The sequence below is a fragment of the Prenolepis imparis genome, unplaced genomic scaffold (genome assembly GCF_030444845.1).
Source record: "Prenolepis imparis isolate NDT839.2.m4 unplaced genomic scaffold, iyPreImpa1.0 SCAF_4, whole genome shotgun sequence".
Taxonomy (NCBI): Eukaryota; Metazoa; Arthropoda; class Insecta; order Hymenoptera; family Formicidae; genus Prenolepis; species Prenolepis imparis.
Genome location: NW_028141162.1, coordinates 5,275,136 through 5,297,848, shown reverse-complemented (window position 1 = coordinate 5,297,848; position 22,713 = coordinate 5,275,136). Strand labels below are relative to the sequence as shown.

General features: G+C 30.9%; 4 protein-coding genes across 16 annotated transcripts; 2 read left to right on the top strand and 2 right to left on the bottom strand.

The window, feature by feature from the left end:
• Positions 1-1,524: 1,524 nt before the first annotated feature.
• Positions 1,525-6,258, top strand: Mei-9 (DNA repair endonuclease XPF mei-9). 2 transcript variants are annotated; one of them, XM_083036336.1, is made up of 13 exons: positions 1,525-1,715; positions 1,827-1,951; positions 2,102-2,218; positions 2,272-2,386; positions 2,611-2,702; positions 2,776-2,955; positions 3,193-4,357; positions 4,478-4,783; positions 4,859-5,077; positions 5,154-5,327; positions 5,414-5,554; positions 5,640-5,840; positions 5,957-6,258. In XM_083036336.1, the coding sequence occupies exons 1-13, from the start codon at positions 1,674-1,676 to the stop codon at positions 6,110-6,112; spliced, it is 3,033 nt and encodes a 1,010-aa protein (XP_082892462.1). In that variant the 5' UTR covers positions 1,525-1,673; the 3' UTR covers positions 6,113-6,258. The 2 variants fall into 2 exon arrangements, with proteins under 2 accessions (XP_082892462.1, XP_082892461.1); XM_083036335.1 differs by lacking the exons at positions 1,525-1,715; positions 1,827-1,951; positions 2,102-2,218 and having other exon boundaries at positions 2,281-2,422; positions 2,513-2,702.
• A 130-nt stretch (positions 6,259-6,388) lies between these two features.
• LOC145935217 (zinc finger protein 277) lies at positions 6,389-8,682 on the bottom strand. 3 transcript variants are annotated; one of them, XM_083036356.1, is made up of 9 exons: positions 8,550-8,682; positions 8,137-8,186; positions 7,881-8,058; positions 7,559-7,761; positions 7,309-7,471; positions 7,023-7,238; positions 6,807-6,949; positions 6,626-6,727; positions 6,389-6,531 (listed from the first exon to the last, which is right to left on the bottom strand). In XM_083036356.1, exons 3-9 carry the CDS (start codon positions 7,989-7,991, stop codon positions 6,519-6,521), a joined length of 951 nt encoding a protein of 316 aa, XP_082892482.1. In that variant the 5' UTR covers positions 7,992-8,058; positions 8,137-8,186; positions 8,550-8,682; the 3' UTR covers positions 6,389-6,518. The 3 variants fall into 3 exon arrangements, with proteins under 3 accessions (XP_082892482.1, XP_082892480.1, XP_082892481.1); XM_083036354.1 differs by having other exon boundaries at positions 8,137-8,320; positions 8,550-8,669; XM_083036355.1 differs by lacking the exon at positions 8,550-8,682 and adding an exon at positions 8,478-8,494 and having other exon boundaries at positions 8,137-8,320.
• Positions 8,683-8,868: 186 nt separating this feature from the next.
• LOC145935218 (uncharacterized) lies at positions 8,869-22,597 on the top strand. 6 transcript variants are annotated; one of them, XM_083036362.1, is made up of 9 exons: positions 8,869-9,061; positions 9,427-9,511; positions 9,786-10,166; positions 10,259-10,363; positions 10,673-10,850; positions 11,311-11,479; positions 14,521-19,120; positions 19,720-22,057; positions 22,391-22,597. In XM_083036362.1, the coding sequence occupies exons 1-7, from the start codon at positions 9,055-9,057 to the stop codon at positions 14,685-14,687; spliced, it is 1,092 nt and encodes a 363-aa protein (XP_082892488.1). In that variant the 5' UTR covers positions 8,869-9,054; the 3' UTR covers positions 14,688-19,120; positions 19,720-22,057; positions 22,391-22,597. The 6 variants fall into 6 exon arrangements, with proteins under 6 accessions (XP_082892488.1, XP_082892487.1, XP_082892486.1 ...); XM_083036361.1 differs by having other exon boundaries at positions 9,281-9,511; XM_083036360.1 differs by having other exon boundaries at positions 9,178-9,511.
• Positions 13,587-22,522, bottom strand: LOC145935214 (dystrobrevin beta). Of its 5 annotated transcripts, none has more exons than XM_083036341.1 (16): positions 22,363-22,522; positions 21,809-22,025; positions 21,552-21,634; positions 21,321-21,472; positions 21,133-21,241; positions 20,883-21,049; positions 20,661-20,788; positions 20,480-20,578; positions 20,297-20,378; positions 20,053-20,091; positions 19,851-19,969; positions 19,226-19,391; positions 18,791-19,095; positions 17,131-17,276; positions 14,496-14,555; positions 13,587-13,849 (listed from the first exon to the last, which is right to left on the bottom strand). In XM_083036341.1, the coding sequence occupies exons 1-16, from the start codon at positions 22,520-22,522 to the stop codon at positions 13,587-13,589; spliced, it is 2,295 nt and encodes a 764-aa protein (XP_082892467.1). The 5 variants fall into 5 exon arrangements, with proteins under 5 accessions (XP_082892467.1, XP_082892468.1, XP_082892469.1 ...); XM_083036342.1 differs by having other exon boundaries at positions 19,857-19,969; XM_083036343.1 differs by having other exon boundaries at positions 20,297-20,321.
• Positions 22,598-22,713: the final 116 nt, after the last annotated feature.

The window sequence follows — 22,713 nt, the reverse complement described above, 5'->3', positions numbered from 1 at the left end:
CTGAAGTTTCTTTCGACGTAATATGGCGCCATTTACGAATCGCTTATTGAGTTATTTAGTTATTACTTACTTTATTAATTGGCATTGCGTGCGTGCGTAGTGCATGTGTGTATGTGTGTGATATTTGTACTGTATTTATATTTGGAAAATAAAAATTGCAGAGGAGCTCTCCTTCAATATTACCTCAATTTCTAAACATATATATATAATTAAACGAAAGCATATGTTTTTCTCGCGTGAAGAAAGATGATTTCGCGATAACAAATATATATATCGTCGGAAATATACTCTCGTCCCTCCGAATTAATAATGACGGTCACGCTAAGAGTAACACAGACAGATGGTCTTAATTTTTTTTTCTACACGTATCTAACGGGAGGGAGAGGAATAAGGAGTACAGAACCGAAAAGAGAATAAAATACTTTTTCCACCGTTGCGCGCGCTTTAATTGGTCATTATATTAAGTCTCCCTCTCGATGCAATTATCTCGGCCCTTTCGCGCTGCTACGAGTAATTACTATACCTTGTTTACTGATAGCCGAGCCGCCGGATATCATAGTTGATAGCGGTTACGCGATATAGAAGCGTCATAGGGCAGCCCCATAAACGGGAGCTCGATGCGAATTGCGCATTGTCGTAGGCCATGCATAAAACGGCAAGCAAATTTGCATAAATACCGCGAGGGTCTGTTGACTAACGAGATGTCTAATATATGGAATTTACCTGATGTAGCGATAGGCGTTTCGTCATTCGATACGCTTCCGTGCCACTTCTATTCCATTTCAATGCGCACTGCATATGTGCGTTATCTCTTATAAAAATGCCTTTATTGCTTAATGAGAAACTTAATAATTGTTTCCTCGTTAATGGCAACTATACTTACTTACTTACTTATCACGGTGATTCGCGTTAATTGTATTACGCTTACAATTAGAGTTATATTGATTTTACAAGCATATCAGTCGTGCTTCGCTACGACTATGAAAATCTAGCGGATCATAGTCTCTAAACGAACCCATTAACCTCGTTTTTAAACGATAAAAATGCAAGGATTTTTTTTAAGCAGTAAAATATTTCTACCTACTGCAAAAAATTATTAATATTTGCACACATCACATTAAAAATGCTTACAAATATTTTTGAAATTGAAAAAATTGATGCTACGCCTTTGTTTTAAATAAATTTCATAAAAGCTACTGCATAAATTATAAAATAATAGATTTACAAATAAGCATATATCATATTTTAATTTGCCTTATATGTATATTCTGACAAATAAAATGAAATGAATTGCGTAGATTTTCTCATTGTCTCTCTCTCTCTCTCTCTCAGCCTCAATAGCCTATATATATACATGTATAAAACGAAATTTTATAATTTATCATTCTTACTATTTGTTATTTGAGGCTGAGAAAATTTAATTTCATCTTATTTGTCAGAATATAAACAAACGAAACAGGCTATTTTTGCAATCAGCTGATGCCTTCAATTCCACAAAGTGTCGCCAGTAGTGCGAATGTATGTAATTTTATACACTTTATATAATATGTTTGTAAAAGCAATATTTCGACGATTATAATCTACGAACGATCCGACAATTAAACAGTTGTATTATATCTATCGCAAAATATATATCGCGAAAGTCAATAGTATTATTCACCGATAATGTTGTTATGCGCTGTACTATGAAGGCAACATTTGTTATTGCGACTCTGGTATGACGAGGTTATAATTCTATTCTGCGCGGCTAAAGAAATCCTTTCGAAAACATTAATTTCGTGGAATTTTCGTACACACGTAGTAAGAATTGTCTGTTAAACTTTCAGATAACTTGCGTATTAGCTTTGGAAGAGGAGTTATTGCACTACGTTAGTGACGATGTACCCGGTGGCTCTTATAAATATTACAGCTTGACATACGATGGTTATATTAAAATACGGCTATCATCAATGTAAGTAGAAATTTAATCGTGTCACAGTTGTTAATTTTTCTTGCATTCTTGTTCAACATTTTTCATTATCTTATTCATTAAATGGAAATTTTTACCTCTCTTCTGTTAACTTATATATGTTGTATATATTGTATATTTTATATTCTTTAGAACAGGTGATGCAGATTTATATGCATCGCAAACTACAACCAAACCAACATATGAACCGGATCATTATTGTTTGCAATCGACAACTTGTGGGGAAGATATTATTTTCATACCTAAAAGGTATTATATTCTTGCAAATTTATTTTAACATTTTACAATATATTCTGTTTCAGCTTTAAACGACCTGTGAGTATTGGTGTTTATGGCCATCCATCCCATGAAATTACTAAATATACTCTTTTGGTATCCGAGTTAATGATTGAAGACGACACCATACCATACGATCAAGTATCAAGAAGTAGTTATAAAGAGCGAGATAATAAAGTAAATAGCCACATTATACATTATTACTTTAATTTTTTTTATATTATAGAGAGATGTATTTTAATCAATTTTCAAAACATCTTATTTTAGAGGGTTCACATCTCGTTTTTTGCTAATTTGATATGGCATTTCATGGATTTCTTATTTCAACTATTGTTTTAAACATTAAAAATTAAGAAATTTAGAAGTTGAACTGGAATATATCAATAAACATGTTGGAATACGAAAATCAAATGTTCCTTGAAATCATCCAAGAGGATGGATTAGTTATTACAGCCAAGTAAGTATCATTCTTGCAATAATTTATCTAATGTCAAATAACTTGTTTAATCATTTAATGGAAAATATTATAGGGGCCTTGGTATAGAAACGGTTTTTGCTAATGTAATAAAAGCTTATTCGGATCCAGGCAATTTAGTTATAATCCTAGGAACTACTGATCATGATGAGCGTTACTTCATTGAACTACTTAAAAGTTACGGAACTAATACATTGCCACATGTTGTCAATGCTGAATATACTTCCAGTGAAAGGTACATTAAAAAATATTTCATTTTCTGTTTATATATATATATATATATATATATATATATATATAAAAACAGAAAATGAAATATATATATATATATATATATATATATATATATATATTGGATGATTGCAAAAGTTCGTGCCCGATTTGCATAGATGGTAATAACTTCAAATCGGGCACGAACTTTTGCAATCATCCAATATATATATTTAATAAAATCTGTTATCATACTTTATAGGGAAATATTGTATTTGGAGGGTGGAGTGCTGTTCATATCAGGTCGTATCTTGGTAGTAGATTTATTAAAGAACAGAGTTCCATTGCACTTAGTCACTGGCATTCTTGTATACAGAGCGCACAATATTCTGAATGCGTATCAAGAAGCATTTGCGCTGCGTTTATACAGGCAAAATAATAAGACTGGATTTATCAAGGCGTTTACAAATTCGTCATTGGCTTTCACATTTGGATATTCACAAGTAGAGCGAGTTATGAAAGCCCTATTTGTCAAAAAATTATATTTATGGCCGCGCTTTCATACCATCGTTAATAATTCTTTGTCTAAACACGAGTCTGATGTTATAGAATTACATGTACAAATCACACCAAAGATGCAAAACATTCAAACAGCTTTGCTCGATGTTATGAATTACATCGTAAAAGAATTAAAGGGAATTAATAAATATCTAGATTTGGAAGAGTTAACTGTGGAGAATGCAATAGCAAAGAAGTTTCATAAGCAATTACATTTGCAACTAGATCCAATCTGGCATCAACTTAGTACAACGACCAAACAATTACTTTCTGATTTAAAAATATTGCGATCGCTTATTATATCTTTGACATATGAAGATTCAGTTTCATTTTATGCTATGTTGAATCGTTTACGGACTATGGAATATGCTGTTAAAGCCAGTGGTTGGATAATGTTAGATGAAGTCGAGAATTTATTTAAATATGCCAGAAGCAGAGTTTATACAGATAAGAATGAACTAAAACCAGAATCAAATCCAAAATGGATAGCTCTGTCAGAAGTTTTGTCTGAGATTCAAGAGCAGAAACTTAAAAAAAAGAGTAGTGAAAATGTTGATAAAGTTCTTATCTTAGTACATGATAACAATATATGTAGACAGTTAAAGAATTTTTTAACTATGGGTGCAAATAAATATTTATTTTATGAAGCCTTAAAAAAATTGTCACATAATAAAGAACAAAAGGAAAGTGGCAATAATAGAAAAACCGCGAAAGATCAACAGGCAACATCTGAGAATAATACGGATGAAGATGCACAAAATGACCAAGACACTTTCATACTAACTTTAACGCAAAAATGTGTGGATGAAACTCAACCAAGTACTTCTACAGAAGATACAAATCAGACATTATTTGAGGAATGCTCGCAAGTAATTTAAATATCATATATTAAATATATTTATATGTATATATAATTATAGAATATAATTATATTTATAGAAAATGTATTAGAAATACTATTCTATATATAAATTTTTCTGATTTTATAGTTGGCAGATTTAGATTTAACCAATTGCGCGACATCTGCACCCATTGTTTTCATACAAGCTATAAAGAAGGGAGGAGACTCGATGGCTTTACAGCGAGCGTTAGCTGAGCATATGCCAAACAATATTATTTTATACGTAGCTGATATTGGTACCGTAAGACAATTAGAGGTGTATCAAAATAATAATCCGTCATTAGATCTGAAAGTATATTTTTTGATTTATGGTGGGTCTGTCGAGGAACAAGAATATCTTACTTCCTTGCGACGGGAAAAGGAAGCATTTCATTCTTTGATTAATACGAAAAGTGTAAGTGTTAAATTGTTCAATAAGCACAGAATATAATATTGAGCGATAACATTATAATCTTTATTGCTTTTTTAGACTATGGTTGTGCCTGAAGATCAAGATGGAAAATCGGAAGATTGTCTGGCTCTTGCAATGCAATCAGATAACACAAATGAAGAAAACACACGTAAAGGCGGAATGCAATCCGAAGCAAAAATAATTCCAAAAGTTATTGTCGATATGAGAGAATTCAGAAGTGAATTGCCTGCTATTTTGTATACACGTGGTATAAAAGTTGAGCCAGTGACATTAGTAGTGAGTGAAATATGATAAATTTATTAATGCAAGCAGGTAATTGTTATTTCTAATTATGATTTATAATGTTATTAAGGTGGGTGATTATATTCTTACGCCAGAAATATGTGTTGAGAGGAAAAGCATATCTGATTTAATTGGTTCCTTATTTTCTGGAAGATTGTATAATCAAGCAGTTGCTATGACAAGACATTATACCAAACCTATGCTCCTTATAGAATTTGATCAGAATAAAGCTTTCTGTTTTCAGGTACATATATATAATATAAGCTATAAAAATCACATAAAAACGCAATCTTTTTTATATAATAATAAATAATAATATTTATATTCTAGGGAAATTATTATGTTAGTAGAGACCTTAAAAATACTGAAATAACAGCAAAGTTACAATTACTAACACTTCATTTTCCTAAACTAAAACTTATATGGTCTCCTAGTCCACAAGCAACAGCACAATTGTTTGAAGAATTAAAGGTAATGTTAAATATAAATTTAAATATAAATATAAATTTAAAACAAAATTATTAATTTTGATAATTAATGGATATTAAATTTATAGCAAGGACGAAATCAACCTGATTCAAATATAGCTGCTAAAATTGGAGCAGATGAAGATACAGAAAACAAACAACTAATGGTAGAAAAATATAACTCTAATATTCAAGATTTTATGGCTAAATTACCTGGTATGCATTCGAAAAATCTACGTATTCTATTAAATAAAGGACAATCATTAAGTCATCTCATTAAGCTCACACAAGTAAGTGAATAATAATTAGAATTTATCTTTCCTTATAATAATGTTTTCATTATATTATTGGAACCTGTAAGTATTCATTTTGAAAAATATTCAAAATTATATACATGTGTAATTAGGAAGAACTAAAAGAAATACTTGGAAACACAAATGATGCTGAATTGTTGTACAAAGCTATGCACGAGAAATGTTTACCAATAGATGAAAAATCATCGACTAGCAAGGGTACTTCTAAAGTGCGTGGCAAGAAACTTTTCTCCAGAATAAAAAAGTGATATGGATAATGTTACAATAAACAAATTTTTTGTTAGTGGAAAATTTTCAAGTGTTTACACATGTATATGAAATTGATAAAAAGATAATTGAGTCAATGAAACCTGTATAGATGTTTTGATGATTTTGTTTCATAAATATGTTTCATAAAATATAAAATATGCTAGATATTCTTTCATTCTTACCATAATTTAAAAAATAGCATATTACAAAAGGGCAATATAAATAAATTTATATAACAGCACAAGAATATATAACAAAGTTTTTAGTGTGTATGTATATACATATGTTTGTATATATATGCATATATATGCATATATATATATATAACTGTTTCTCACAAAGTGAAATAATTATTCATTAGTTAATAGAATTTTAAAATATATCTCATTAGAAGAGAAATATTATTTATAAATTAGACCTGAAATTTTTTAAATATATATGCTTTTTTTATTTGCATCAATTTATTTTTAATCTAATATATCACAGGAAAATTTTTTAAAAATATTACTTACATTGCTTCAGTAAGATTCTCATTGTCACTTTCTTCATCACTATTACTAGTTGCATCAAGATTATATAAAAATGAATCGTTTTCTGACATAGGAAAATAATACCTGTGTAGAATAAAATATATTTAATATAATTTATCTCTTATGTAGATTAGATAAATTCTACAATTTTAATAATTCTTACTCTGGCTGATTCCAGACTTTCCGTACAGGAATTTTACAATGTTGTTGATTCTTCATGTGTTCTAAGACATTATCTGATTTTGTTTCACAGAAAATACATTGTTGTAATTGAATTTGTCTCTTTATATAATTGACTATTTTTACCTATAAGAATGATAACACATTTATAGAAAAGTACATCATTAAAAATATAAAATTGATTACACGACATAATCACCTTCTCATAAAAACTCGAGTCTTTGACTGTTTCTTCAAAATCGAAATGATGTGTTTCTTTCATATGCCTCAAGATACATGCAAATTCATTATTGCTATAATTACACAATAGACATATTATTTCAACAGATTCGTCATTCCAATCGGACCATGAACTTTCCTCATCTTCATTTTCACTACTACCATCTCCTAGATCTAGATTCTTTTCTGAATGTGGCTATAAATATTAAGAACAATTTATATTTTAAAAATCTTAAAACTTTTTACTTTACAGCACAGATCATTACCTGTCCTTGCTTCCAAGTTGTTCCTGATTCTGAATAATTGTTTATATAAAATTTATCGTACATTTTATTATAAGGATTTATACATTTATGGAATTTTTTTCGCATATGCTCCTTCAATACTGTACGATCCTTAAATGTTTTCTCACAGTAAATACATATCAAACTAAAAAATTGTATATACTGTATGTTTTTTTTTTATAAGCATATAGTATTAAAATAATATGTAGATTGTAATTCTTGAATATAATACCTTTCAATATTACTCTCAATTTTGTCCAAAAGCTCATCAAGAAATACTAAGTTATCCGGCTTGCCAAGATGAAGATTGTGCTTTTGAAAAAGATGTTTTATATATGTAATACGTGATCCACAGAATTCTGTACGACAAAACATGCAACCACGCTTAAAACTTTTGTCTGTACGTTCAGCTTCTTGTTGTGCTAATGCCCACTCCTTAAAATAATAATTATGTATCATTGTTACATATCAGGCATAACATATAATAGAGTTTATGATCTTTTCATTGCTATATATATATATATATATATATATATATATATATATATACATACTAATTTAGCCTGATGTATTTCACTTCTCAAAGTCTTGTCTTCTGACAGACAGTTAGAAAGCAAAAAGTAATGTTCATTTTTACTCGGCTGATCATCTGGTGTACGATCCATTAACAATGTTGTACAATAAGTCGTCAATGGTGCCTCCCTGAACTTTACTCTCCAATAATGTATATAACTGAAATTATATTGAAATTATTATACCTGATTAAAATGATAGACATAAATAACATTGTACATATGAAAATTATCATACCTTTTCAGACTAGCTATTTTTGTAACATCTGCTATAACGAGGCGATGCACCTTAAATAAATGCGTAAGAAAGTCCGTTTCATTTGTCGGAAGGACAAATGTGCAATCGCACAATAGGCATTTTGTATCACACGGTTTATTATCCAAACCGACAAATTGAGATTTATACATTGCACGCAAAATATCTAAAGTCAAAATTTAATATAAGTCTTTGTACTATGATTACTTTATTTTGTTTATTTTGATGATAACGAATTATTTTCAAAACTATATTTCAATAGTGGATTTTATTTTCTAATAACGAGAAATGTGTGCATTTTGTAGATTTGAGGTTAGATATACCAATATATTGTTATGATAAATCTCACAGCACAGTTACATAATATATAATAAAAACAAGCTTTATTTCATTACGTTTATTTTACTAATAAGCAAAGATCTATCTCTTGTTTATATCATCTGTTCATCTTCTTCTTTTTCAGGTCGAGCAACACGAGTGGAAGGAGGGCGTGGTGGGGGTGTGCGCGCCGGTGCGCCACGCATGTGGGAGCTGGAAGCGCGCGCATGCCCCCACCCCGTTTCCACCCCACCACCCAGCCCCCACCACGCTCCCCCCACTCTGCGCACCAATTCCGACGCCGCGTGACCGTGACGCAGCGCCAAGCGCCACTTGAAAGTCAAAGTTGAACCGAACGCGCCGCGGCATCGACATGCGCATAGAATATATGTATAATAAGGACCACTTCAACCAACTCTGATTAACTTTAATCGACGATTAAACTATATCTTTGTCTCTTTTCAGATACGTTTTTAAAAAGAAACAAAGATATAGTTTAATCATCAATTGAAGTTAAATCAGAGTTGATTGAAATTCTATGGTTGCGCGACCTGAAATTGGCAACACTGGTCAGATGTGTGAATGTGTGGTAGGAAGGGATTTTTATTATGCCTGATTTTGATCAAATCGAAAGATGGTATTTCTATAAATTCTTTTTTTCCATCCTTATATATTTTTCTCTCGTCATTCGAATACTGTTGACAGTTGTATTTGTAATTTTTTAAATCCACCGAATTTGACATTGCGAACATATGATACGTAAATTCCACACAATACACACATATACATGTCAGTCATGTCACATTAGCGAGTGTGATGGGACAAGTGGACAAGTAGACAAGTGGACAAGTAAAAGCAATCGTGTCTAGCGTTTGGTCGCGTCAATCATATATCTTGCTCCCTTTCTTAATCCTTTCGTTCGCAAGATGAATATCCTTTGCGTCATATGTCAAGATCTTTTGCTACCATCCGAAGAAATCTTTTTTACACGTTGCGGACATGTGTTTCATTTTCCCTGCTTGACACGATGGCTTGAAAGGTAAACACGTTTGATATGGTTATATTTTCACGCGATCTCAATGAATGATTATAGCTCTACATATTTTACTTGTTCATTTCGTACACTTTGTATATTTTCTCTTTCTCTTTTCAAAGTCTAAATGCAAGTAAAACAAAAATTCATTGTTATATGTTATGAGATTTTAATTTCCTTAATCTCTCTTCTTCTTGTCTTTTTGATTCCGTATCTAAAAAGAAATAGAAAATCATATCAAGCATATTATGTATAATTTTAACTAATTTTTATTCTTCAGATCTAAAAGTTGTCCGCAATGTCGTGAAACAGTGACAGAAAATAGAATCTATAGAGTTTATTTCACATTTCCAAGCAGTGAAACCACTTCAGAAAACGGAGATAATTCGTCCTTGCAAGGAAGGATCGATAGTCTGCAATTTCAACTTTTATTGAAAGAAAAGAATATTAAATATTACACGTCAAAGAAAGTGATTCTGGAAAAACAAAATGCTGGCCTTAGACAAGAAGTGCGCAAAGTAGAAAGTGAAATCAATCAGAAAAATTCTGCTATTCACGTTTTAAAGGAACAAATAGCGTATTTTAAAGAAAAATATGAAAAATATAAATTTGTAACACAGAAATTGTATAAAAAAGAAAAGGAACTGGAACATTTCCAAAAGTATGTCTATGTCAATTATTTGTTATAGTTTTAACATTATTGAATATTTATAGTTTACGGTTTAAACTGATCTTTGTTGTACATTTTTTCAGTATGCGCGATACATTCTCGAAGGGCTCACTTGAAGATATTAGAAGAATGATTGAGAAAACAAAGGATCATGATACTTTAGTTACTTGCATTTCTGTTATGAAAAAGTATGCCTTTTATATTCTTGATTTTAATATCATATTACAGTTAGTTGTTTCTGATATTAGATACTATCAAAGTCAAATAAAAAATCAGATAAATAAGATCAATTTACAATGCAGCATAATTTTTTTGTTGAAAAACTGTCCAAGTATGTATTTGCAGTTATAATATTTAATTTTTTAGATTGTTATTCAACAAATGAATCATGCTGCACTATAAGCTCTGTTCTTGGAGATTTTTAATTTTATATTTTATATAATAATTAGATTTTATAACATAGAATCTATAATGTTTATATCATATTTTTTATTCAGGGAGTTTGAAGAACGTCTAGAACTTCGCAAAAGTGAAAATAAATCCCTACGACATCGAATTAATGAATTAGAAAACCTTAACAATCTACCAAGACAAAACGTTAGACAATCTGACAATCAAAGAAACACGGATAAAAATTCTTCCAATGTCATACAAAAAGTAGATGTTTATAACCAGGTAATTAATTTAATTATAGAATCTATAATGAAAAGCAGTTCTATTTATGTTAATATAGCATGATAATAATATGTTAATTTATAAAATATTTTGACAATCAAACTTTTAATTCTACAAGGAGAGAAAAAGAGAAAAAGTATATTTTATGATGTAATAGTAGACATCATTCATATATGTAATTATATATATATATATATATATATATATATATAATTTTTATCTATTTGTATAATAATTGAAAATCAGAAGAAATTATTTTTCCCAATTTTCTATATCGAATTTGATACATTATATTTCTACATTATATTTCTAAGATAATTATAACATACTCTATATTATATTTTTTCAACAAAACTTTTTCAATTCTATATTTCTAGTTAATAATTTTATAATTTATAATAATATATTTTATAATTTTATTTTTATTTTATTAATTTTATAATTTTTTATTCGTTATTAGACAAACATAAAACGGAAAATAGAAAATCAAAATACTTCATTGTCACCAAGGACAGAAACTAATGAACATCAGAAAACTGAAATGGTTATTAAGATGAATGAAGAAGATTCGAGCATTACATCCGAATATCCAACCATTATAAAACGAGCGAAACTGCGTTTGCGATCAGGTAACAATAGTGATAAAACGAATTGTACGGTTATAAATATTGATACAATTCTGCAACATTAAAAACATTACGGAGATAATTTTTATACACCATCAAACGACAGCAAATTGTTAAAGTTAGATCTTTCGTAATATTATTGTGCTTAAATTAAATGTGTATAAAAATGAATTCACTATTGAAAAATTTATTTATACTACTAGTTTTCATATCTATTATATTATTCGTGCAAAATTATATAAATTCTTTTTAATAATTAATATTTATTTTGTTAAAATCTGTTTTTATGATTATATGACAGTCGGAGAGTTTCAATAAATAACTTTAAAATCTTGTATATCTTTAATGAAATAATAAAGACATATATAATTATGCAAGTGCCACTTTTTCAAAAATATATAACATTATAAAATCAGTGTTAAAAAAGAATGGTATACAAAATTCTTTGTTTTTATATTATTAACTTTATATATCAATATGCTGTATTATAACAAAGTATGCAAATTAATATTAGAAAAGCTATTTTTTTAATACAGAGCATATATTTTACATTTGCATTTGTAGATATTTACCTTAAGAAAAAAATAAAAGTTACACGCGATTCTGGATAACGCACAATTTAAAATCACTTACAACTCTCAATCAGATTTCAATGCTTTCATTTTTTTATTAATTCGCTTAACTTGCTATGTGCCAAACATAGATGTAGATAATAATAAAATAAAAATAGATAAAGTAGACAATGTAGAATAAAGAAGAGAGCGAACTTATTAAATTAATAGAGTAGCTTATTATCTAATTTGCATTGAAGTTGAAGAATTAAGCAGCAATCATTTCACTCTGTATCTATAAATTTTATTCAGTATTCGTAGGCGCTACATTATTTTCGTATGTGAAGAGATAGATGAAGGAAGAATTCTGAAATCGTATATGTATATATACACAGGATATTTCATGGACATGACACGCTTAATTTTTAAATGTTACAAAACGCATTGGTTCTTATTAATAGCAGTCATCAGTTTTAACAACTGGATTGTTAATTGAAATGCTCTCTTATATTCTAGCAACTGAAAAATAAGTACTTTGTATGTAAGACTAGTTTCGTTCCTCTACTCTTTCATATTCTGTATAATTGCAAATGCGATCAATTCAGAATCGTTATTTAAAGCGTCATCTAATGCGTCGATATTTTTATATACTCGTTTACATATTATTAGTTTTTTATTTAATAGCATATTGTATTTTAAGCGCTGATACGAATGTACAAAAACACACTTTGGCTTGCCAACTAAGCTAAACTTGTTAATGTATTAAAAAATTAATTTAATTGCAATCATCTTATAAATACTATTATAGTTAACTAGTTCAGGTTTGGTCAATGGTACGGTAATCTGCAATATTTTTTGCACGATCTATGATATAAACATCTGAGTGAATAGTATTGCGAGATGATAAAATTGATTTTCGACAATCGGATATAATTGTTTTAAATATGTACAGATGCATATGCTCTGTTAAAATTAAACTAACTTTTAAACGATGGATTTACAAGATAGATAAAGTAATATTGCATATTTCATTTAATTCTCTTAACAGTAATTACATAAATATAACAATAACAATAAATAAAAAGATATGATAAAAAACGGGGATACTTATTTTTGAGTATCTATATTATATGGATGTATATTTAACAAACTATAAAAATCTTATTACACGTTGCAAATTGCAGATAAATAAAGTAGCAAAATCATTGCATATATATATATTTTCGCGATACAAATATTATTCTAAGAATAATTATAGTGTACTTGTTTCATGTGAACAAATCTTCACGAGATTCGTATAATGATTCGTCGAATTCATCATGTCTTCTTATAAATGCATAGATTTCTGGAATCGCACAACATCCAATTTTTTATCGAGGATTACATTGTATACTGTAATATCAAAGTATACATCCATAACGCGCGCGCAAGTATATGTATGTATGTGTGTGTTTAATTCGATGCCGCGATTTGCCAAGTTTTAGCTTCGTCAAATTTCTCAAATTGTATCTTCAAACATCTAATGCCTAATACACTGTTATATTTCGTTCTAGATTAGTTTATCGATTGACCCATCTCTTCACCGCTTCAGCCCAATTGGACTCATTCTCGTCTTCCTTCTCTCCGTCTGCCTCCTCTCGTTCACCTCTCTCCTGTTCCTGTTCGCTGGACAACGTGGCCGATGGAGTTTGCGGTATGTTTGCATTGCGAGCTCGTAATTCCGCCAAAAAGTCGTTCTCCTGTTGATAGCGCCGTTGCAACTCCTCGCGCCAAGAATTTCCACCGCCACTACTATCATCCCCGTCCTCGCCGGCTTCAAAGTCTATAAGTAGATGCGGATTATTTCAAAATTTATTCATACACGAATGCGCGAATTTTTTATTACAATTCTCTCTCTCTTTCACACAATTTATACGATATATACAAGTAAAATAGCATATATATGTAATTGCTAAATTTAATTCCATTTTCATAACGAGGTTTCAACTTTGAACAAGGTTCAGTCATATAAGAAAATATTATCTGATATTTTTGCACATTTAAACTTATAACTATAGATGAATAAGAGAGTATATATATTAATAATTATTCATTAAAGTATACGTTTATAAGGGATTCGTATATTGTATATAAGATGACTTATCTTAATATTATCGTCAGAAGTATACATTGCGTAGAGCCTTATGCTTATGACAATGAAAGAAATGTAAGATATGAATATGAATATGAATATGAGTATGAATATGAATATATATAATATATATATAGTTTGATTTGCAAAATTAATAACATAAAAATACTAAAAAATTAAATAATACCGAAATATCGACGCATGAAACTCGTAGATAATCGACGCTAGAAAAGTTTTGGAATTATTTCGATTAAAAATGAGCGACATTGCCGAATATCTAAAATGCAAACGAAAATAAAAATAATGAAAGTCTCCAAATCAATGTAGAGATACTTACCTAATGGTTTTCTGATGTTCATTAGCCCAGAGTTGTGAGAAAGGTCCTCCTGGTCTGAGTCTGCAAGGCACCAGGACACATTCACAGGGGGTGCATCACACACATTCCACAACACGTCTAAAGTGTCATTTGTCAATTGTCTTTATGTGGTATATTGGAATATCTATTTATCAGCGATGGAATCAATTATAAAAAAAATACTATAAATTATAGGTTCGTATAATTTACTTTTAATTTTTATCTTCCTATTCGTTGTACAATTCGCTTTTCTAAGCTGCAGGTAAATAGCAATTATAATTTTTAATTTTTTAAAAATTTATCTCAGATTATGAATTCGTTTGTCCGAAAGGTGATAATTTTGAACTGTCGAGATACCGTTTAAAAATAATTAATTATTAAGCGTCTATCTTTTCGGGATTGCAGATTTAGATTATTGTTACTCTGCTATTTGTAATCTGGCGTGTAGTGTAGTCCATGTGCTATTCACTAGGCTAATATTGACTAACTCTATTCTAGAAAGAAAATAAATGAAAATGGTAGAAATGGGTAGAAATGGCAAACAGGCAAATATATACAGATTATATTTTCCAATCATTCGGGCTATATATAACTTTAGCATTTGATCCCAATGACAAAAATAACGAGAAAAGCTTATTGTATACACGATTTGCATCTGAAAATGATATGACAGTTATTCGTATAAACCTTTCTTTTTATTTTCGTTAGTAGAATCTGGCCAAGTTATACCGAATATTTTAGAAACAAGCTGTATAAAAGAAATATACAATATCCCAGAACTATCATATTTTCTTTCTCTTTTTCTTGATCATTAAATGTTAGATTTTGAATTAAGAAAATTAAGAAAAGAAGTGTTAAAGACTTGAAGATAAAAGATACATAATTGAAATTAAACTTTGAATATGCAAATATAGATATTATAATAAAATTTTGTAATGATTTTTGTTCTTACGAAAATACAAGAAAAATAGAAAATAAAAATAAAAGAAGATTAGACATATTTTGTCAAACATTTATTTAGTTGAGAAAAAATGTAATAGTTTTGGGATCGTATAGATTTTTATGTATATTTACATATTCAGAAATATATAAAAGAGATCTAGATATGTTTCTTATGTATGTGATAATTAGTATTGAATTCTTTTATGCTTTAATAAAAAATTTGTAAGAAAAATATTGTGTGTAATGCAAGAAAGGCACTGCGAAACTGAGCTCGGAAGTCACTTACTTATTTCGCCAAAAATTTTATATTATAGTAATTGGAGCGATAATAGATTCGCGTGTCGATTGCTATTCCTTTCCCTACGATGATTGATTGTTATACTTACGCGACATTCTCCGGAATATGAACATATGTACATAAATAAACAGGTGCATTCACGTTCTCTTCAATTCAAGTATATCCAACGAAATATCTTACGTGTAGAGAGCATCTGTGTGCGGACATTTCGGAGATCGTTTACGAATATCGAGACTAGAAGTATAGATAGAGTAGCATTTTTTCATGCTATATGATACGATTCCGACGAGATGAGAGAATATCAATGCGACGTGGCATGCCTGTTTACATTCATTGTCAGCTCTGCGATGATCAAAAATATTTTAACGATAAATATTAACAGCAGAGATAAGTAGAGAATAAATTCTGCATTGTATCATTTTTTACAGTTTTAAATCGAATTAAAGGTAATAAAAAATATATGTATCATACATACTGTGCGAGAAGTTTGCGTCCCGGCTTAAAAATTAGATTTGCTTTTGGACTTGTTTATAAAATGACTATATGTGGAAAGCAATTTCTTTTTAAATATGGCATATATGTGAAAGATATGCAATAATTAATATATACATCTATAATGTGGCAATAGTGAGAGTAGTAAAAAGTAGCAGGAGTAAAAAATAGTAGCAATAATAGTAATAATAATATAATAGATATGATTTCGTTATAAAATGCTACGCACGATATACGGTGAATGTAAATCGGTGTATCTATTGCTCACCTCGCTTCCGATCGAACAATCGAAATCGATATAATTACGGCTCCATTGTGACGAAATTGTTCGTTAATTACTAACATGCTACCAGCTAAAACACGGCGATAAATGCTAACAGATACTTCGTAGCTAAGCTTGCAGTATCAAACTGATCTGTTTAATTCACGAGGCATTAACTATATTGCCTCTTAAAAATTACCTTCTATCTGAGATAATGTAATACCTATATTTCTGCGATATTAATGTCAACTAAGTGCTTATTACACGGAAAATAATAGATTCAGTAATATTGTATATAATTATATCATTTAAAACTATAAGTACAATTGGACGTAGCTTCGTCGTAATCAGACGGAATTCTTGTCAGTAATACAAAATAAAATAAATAAGTGCATTTTAGGTGCTATTTAAATTACTATTTAGATTTGATGAAATTTTAGAAATAATTAAAAATTTCGAGTACACATCATATACATTATTTAACTATAATATGTATATATTTTTTAATTTTTTCCTAATATAACTATAATCGAGAAGTATTTTCAAATTAAGTCTGCCTACGTCCAATTTATTAATAGTTTCTGACACTAATCAATTTTATAGCGCATTATTATTCAACATACCTGAATTTAATTCCCTCACAAGCGTCGACATGGCATTAGTAACGCTGTCGGCAGCTACCAGTAAGTCGTTTCTCAGGGATCGGCCCAAACTATTATTGGCACTGCTGGAACCGCTTCCTGGTAAGCTGTTTGTCCTGAACGCAGACCTGACATCGAAAATCTCTATTTTCTTGGCGCGAAGCAATTTCCAAATAAAATATTTTTTTTTAAACAGAAATTGCAGCATGCAACTTTTATTGCGCAAGCATTATCATTCCGCTTAATCATAATTCTTACACATTCAATTCACTACTAGCTACTCGCAATATCAAAACATACAAGCGGCATCTATAGCGGTATCTAACAATAAGTTTTAAATTAAAATTAGCAAATTATTGATTGTAATAATATATACATGCATGATATTTCTCAGGAAGCTATATTTATTAGATTCTTTAATATAACGAGATGCTAACAAAACTATATCAATATGGCGAAGTTGTAAAGGTATCGCAAATGCTTTCTTTCCAGTTTAAGTATTTGCCGCGTTTGATTGTTATACATTACTTGCAGGATGGTATATTTACATATCGCAACGCATGATAAATACAACAATGTTTAAAAGATGGATGGTGTTTTACACAAGCTTAGCAAAAAAAAGGACTGGATAGGTAACTCATACGCGTCAAACTTATATCCAACGCATCAATAGTTTTTCTTACAGGATAGCTGCTTTTGTACTGTACATAAATGATACATTTAAAATGACTAACAATGATAGCAGAAAAACTAAAAAGATATATCAGATAATAAGAAAAACTTACATCAAACCTAATATATAACTTAAAAGAAATTATTAAAAAAGGGTATTAAAAGCGACATGATATGATTTACAAATATTTCTACTATATATACTTATAGGTCGATATATATAGATCTGACGATTTAAGTAACATCTCACGAGGTATTCATTTCCTCATACTTATTTCGCGCTAGTACCATACTGTTCTTAATACTAGCTAAATCAGAGAAATATCTCATCGCTCATAATTGCATGCAGGAGAGAATTTAGGATTTTTTCAACTAATTGTGAAAAAATCCTATACAGTGTGCAATAATGTTTCTATATCGATCGCTACAGTAATATTGACGGGAGAAATTAATCTTTAAGTAAACATAATCGAAAAGGGTAGGGGGATATATATATTTTACATACAAGAATAATGAACCGGATTTTCGAAAGTGACTTTGTCTTATGGTACGTACAACTACTCGTTTATTTAGTTTAGTTGATAATTTAGAAAGATTAAATCCAACGAGACGCGTGCAATTATTATTTTCAATATGTATGGAAATGATATCTCATTTTTATTTCAATAGCGAAAATATCGACAGTTAATATTGATTTAGTTTCAGATTTTAACTATATGTCTATATCGTTAGAATATATTTTTAACGTGGAATGTATAGATTTCTAAAATACCGTTTAGAAATCTATTTAAATGGATGGACAAATTTTTGACTGCGTAGTATAATCGTTCAATGTATGAATCGCGTGTATAATTATATATAATAACGTAATTTTTGCAATATTTAATCCGCTTAAATCCGTCTGTTATTTACTGTTTTTTGTAAAAGATTCTTTTTGTAATGTATTCTCTCTTTGTACATGCTTGCCTACCTTACATCGCCGCCAACGCACGAGAGGCTATCTGGAATAGGATTCTGTATCGTGCCAAGGATAGCATTGCCTTGTACGTTAGCCACTGTCGTTGTCGGAACGGGACTTTGATAGCTCTGGGACATTTGTTGCGGCGTTTGCTGTTGCTGCTGCTGTTGTTGCTGCTGTTGAGGCGTCGTAGACAACGGCCCGCCGGGAGTCGGCGGTGCCGACCTGCTGCTCGGGATAACACCAGGTGGCAAAGGCGGCGACTTTGTACTTCGTGGTGAACTGTTTGGCGTTGATCGTGGAGACGCTTGGTGATTCTGTTGAGACAGAATTGAGTTAGAGGTGAGTTAATTTTTTAACTATCACTTAAAGAAATTGCAAGAGAATTATACACACACACACACACACACACACACACATATATATATATATTGTATTTGAAAATACCTTCAACATTTTCATTAATCCCTCCAGCTGTACCATCAACTGTCTCCTGGAATCTTGCAATGTTGCTAGATGCGTTTCCAATTCGTCCTTTCTCTGTCTCAAAGCTCGCAATTCAGACATTAACGCCGGATTTTCTAGACCCGCGGCTTCTATCTCTTGTTGCCTTCTACAGTGAAAATAAAGTTTCTTGAGAAATTTTTCGATATAATATAACATAAGGAAGTGGAATATTAATATATTAATATGTATATAACGTAATCGTTAGCACATAATAATATTCCACTTTACTGACTAATTTTATTATAAGCGATGTAATGTGTGGTTGATGTATATTTGTATATGAATCTAATGATAACATTAATTTACGCGAGAGCAATAAATAACAAATGTAAAGAATGTAATCAATATTAACGAATTTGTTTTCTCATTTAAATGTGAATAATATCTCTTTATCAATGTCAACTGGTAATATGTGTTGTTTCTCTTTGTTTAAGCACAAGCTATGCAACCAAGGTGACACAAAGCGAAACAAAACGTTCTGAACATGCATGATCCTAGGATGGGTCAACAGGATGAAATCGAGGTTTAGGCTTGATATAAAGGAATATAAACGACACAGGTATACCTTAACCTTGCTATCTCGCGCATTATTTCCTTGTTCTTCGCTTCTAACTGCGATATAAGCTCACGTTGCGCCCGTGATGCATCCAACGACGCCAGATTTGCGTCCGACGGCGCTCTACTCTGTAACCAGAAATTATCACGCGTGAAAGCACGCGTTCGCAGCGCGAAATTGTCAGTGATACTTTAAACGATGGCATACTTACTGCTTGATCTGCCTGTGACATTCTGGATGCAGTACGAGGCTGTTAACGAGGCAGTTATGAAATTAATATTAGTGCTGGTCATGAGTCGCGAAATGGCATAACGCATGGCTTTAACTGGCTTTCGCAAATTTAACGAATTAAGATAGTAAGAGCAATTTATTCGCGCTTTAACGTTTAAGCAAATTATAACATGTAGCTGTTTAGACAGTAAGCATAAAATGTATATAAATGTTAAAGGACTTACCATGGTCCTAGCTTCTTGTGCCAACCTTTGTGCATATCGTGCTATTAATTTATGTTCATCGTCCAGTCTTGAACTGTCCATACTGGACGATACACAAAAGGAATAAGTAAAGCATTGGCGTCTGGCACGCAATTGGCAAAGGCAAATAAATTGTGCATAAATGAAAATCTTGTTCGAGCTTACCTCCTCAAGGTTGAACGACTGTCCACCGAGCCTGAATCAAAGGGAGCCATAAATCCTGGATCTGGAAAACCGTTGTGAGATGGTAAAGGTGACGGTGGGCTGGAATGTAGTGAATTTATTTAAATTGTAAAATCACACTGAGACAATGATTGCAAAATTATGGAATGATAAAGATACTAACACTATATGCGACAGATCCAATGTCTTTTCGGGCTGTTCTGGGAACCGCGGTAAACTGTTCTTCCCTTTTTCAGGAACGCATCTGAAGCTTTTTCGCAAAGAATGGCCAATCTGTTTGCTCGGTGATTTCTATTAATGAGAATTAAAAATTATCAAAGATAAAAAGAATGCAAAGTTTAAAAGTTTTAGAGAAAAAAAAATAGAAATAGTAAATAATACATACAAAACTACTATATTCTCTCGTTTCATGATCATTGTTATGCGTTCCCGAAACTTTACCACGCCAGAAACAATCTTGACACAACTGATACGAATGACACTTTTGACATCTGTATCGGAACCCAGTGAAATTCTCTTTGTGACAGGCGTCGCACATGATAGGATGGGCCACTGAAAACACGAAGGATTAAGAAATTAAAATCTCCTCTGTCTTATTCAACCTTAATCGGTTTATTGCGATTTTGCGTAGTTACCTGTTTCCACGGCTGCCATTCTATGATATAACGGTAACCAGATTAAGCAGTGTGGTCCAGGATCCGACATGAGCGTATCCAGAAAGTCATTTACAGTAACTTTGGAGTTCTGTCACATACAACGCATTATTCGTTTCATTACTTTGTCCATGTATTAAAACGATTTATATACAACATTGCGTACATACCGCAGGAAAAATGGAGTTTGCGAGACCATCCGAGTATCCGAACGACGGAGACTCATACACTGCCGCAGTTAGAGCTAAAACTTCTTTCAAATAATCAGCGAACCTCCAGTGTATCATGTGTCCGTTACTGTCAGATATTTGCGAATATATATCTGTTCAAGAGGATAAATTTCGTTAATATATTTGTTCAGTGCGATCAATTAGGAATTAAAGAAACTACTTGTGACTTACATCGAAATTTGTCCATCAGTTTTCCCGCGCATAACGTAGCCAGGGCTACTTTCACCGAGAATACGGATATTTTATTATTTTCTCTGAAAAGAAAAAAAAAACATGACTTAATCGAATATCGAGCAACACGTCAGAAACGAGAGAAATATAATAAATATTTTTTTTTACAAAATATGAAATAGATATTTATCTACTCTATGTCGTTATATAAAAATATCGTTAAATAAGAAAAATAGCGATTATCTTTACAAGCGTACCCGCTAGTATAAGCAGCTAATAGCCAGTTCATTAGCAACGCCGTAGTTGCGTCGACTTTGGATTGTTGCGACACCGGGACTCTCTTGTTCAACGCATGGAACAAAGAAGACAGTAGTGTTTCGAGTCTGGATACCCCTAACGTACTTGATGGCTCCAACGTGTTCAAACCATTCTCTCGAAATGCCTCGATCACGTTCCATATGTCGACGTTGTGCACTGTGTAAAATTATGCATCAATCATTACAGAGGTACATCTTAATCTACCTTTTAATATTTTTACAAGACCAATTAACATAATACGAATATTTCTTTTATTCTGATGGAAAGACTTCTAATTAGGCGCGTTAGTTGTATAGAGTGTGAGAAAATTAGTTGTATAGTTGTATAGAATGTGAGAAAATTAGCATTTCAGAGTTAATATATAGCCGATAAAGAGATTAATTCTCATAGAAATATAATAAGAACAAAAATGCAAAAATAAATATTTGAGGTGTTGAAAAGAACGTAAAGGTATACAATGTATATTATGTAAAATTGAAGTGTGTATACTTACAGTGCACTTTTTTCTGTATAAATCTCAGCTTGCAAGCAGTACGATATGACGCAAATCGAATGGTATCAAAATTCTGCTGTCGCATCTCTTGTAGAAGCTGCAAACGACTAGTCTCGCCGCTACTTCCGTTTCCTGAACCACCCGCACCTTCATCTGCCATTTTCACTGCAAAAAATGAACGAATAATGTATTTATGTATTAATTAATGTTATATATATATATATTTTTTTTTTTATGTTGATTCTATTTTTTTGTTCATAACGAGTGTTGTTTTACAACGAACAGTATAATCTTGCACTTGAGCTTGATTACGTTTCTTTCTAAAGGAGTGGTATGCATTTAAGTTGCATT

What these genes read in the sequence shown, in the direction of transcription:
- LOC145935217 (XM_083036354.1), bottom strand. Translation starts at nt 8,306, where the DNA reads ATGTATAAATCTCAATTTGTCGGTTTGGATAATAAACCGTGTGATACA. An exon ending in AAAATAGCTAGTCTGAAAAG is followed by an intron (nt 8,059 to 8,136) that starts GTATGATAATTT and finishes ATATAATTTCAG; the next exon opens with TTATATACATTATTGGAGAG. An exon ending in AAATACATCAGGCTAAATTA is followed by an intron (nt 7,762 to 7,880) that starts GTATGTATATAT and finishes TATTATTTTAAG; the next exon opens with GAGTGGGCATTAGCACAACA.
- LOC145935218 (XM_083036357.1), top strand. Translation starts at nt 9,055, where the DNA reads ATGTGTGGTAGGAAGGGATTTTTATTATGCCTGATTTTGATCAAATCG. An exon ending in TTTGATCAAATCGAAAGATG is followed by an intron (nt 9,110 to 9,426) that starts GTATTTCTATAA and finishes TCATATGTCAAG; the next exon opens with ATCTTTTGCTACCATCCGAA. An exon ending in AAGTAGATGTTTATAACCAG is followed by an intron (nt 10,851 to 11,310) that starts GTAATTAATTTA and finishes ATTCGTTATTAG; the next exon opens with ACAAACATAAAACGGAAAAT.
- Mei-9 (XM_083036336.1), top strand. Translation starts at nt 1,674, where the DNA reads ATGCGCTGTACTATGAAGGCAACATTTGTTATTGCGACTCTG. An exon ending in CTTTGATTAATACGAAAAGT is followed by an intron (nt 4,784 to 4,858) that starts GTAAGTGTTAAA and finishes TTGCTTTTTTAG; the next exon opens with ACTATGGTTGTGCCTGAAGA. An exon ending in TTGAGCCAGTGACATTAGTA is followed by an intron (nt 5,078 to 5,153) that starts GTGAGTGAAATA and finishes AATGTTATTAAG; the next exon opens with GTGGGTGATTATATTCTTAC.
- LOC145935214 (XM_083036341.1), bottom strand. Translation starts at nt 22,522, where the DNA reads ATGGCAGATGAAGGTGCGGGTGGTTCAGGAAACGGAAGTAGCGGCGAG. An exon ending in TTAGCTGCTTATACTAGCGG is followed by an intron (nt 21,635 to 21,808) that starts GTACGCTTGTAA and finishes TTTTCTTTTCAG; the next exon opens with AGAAAATAATAAAATATCCG. An exon ending in CAAACTCCATTTTTCCTGCG is followed by an intron (nt 21,242 to 21,320) that starts GTATGTACGCAA and finishes TGTATGTGACAG; the next exon opens with AACTCCAAAGTTACTGTAAA.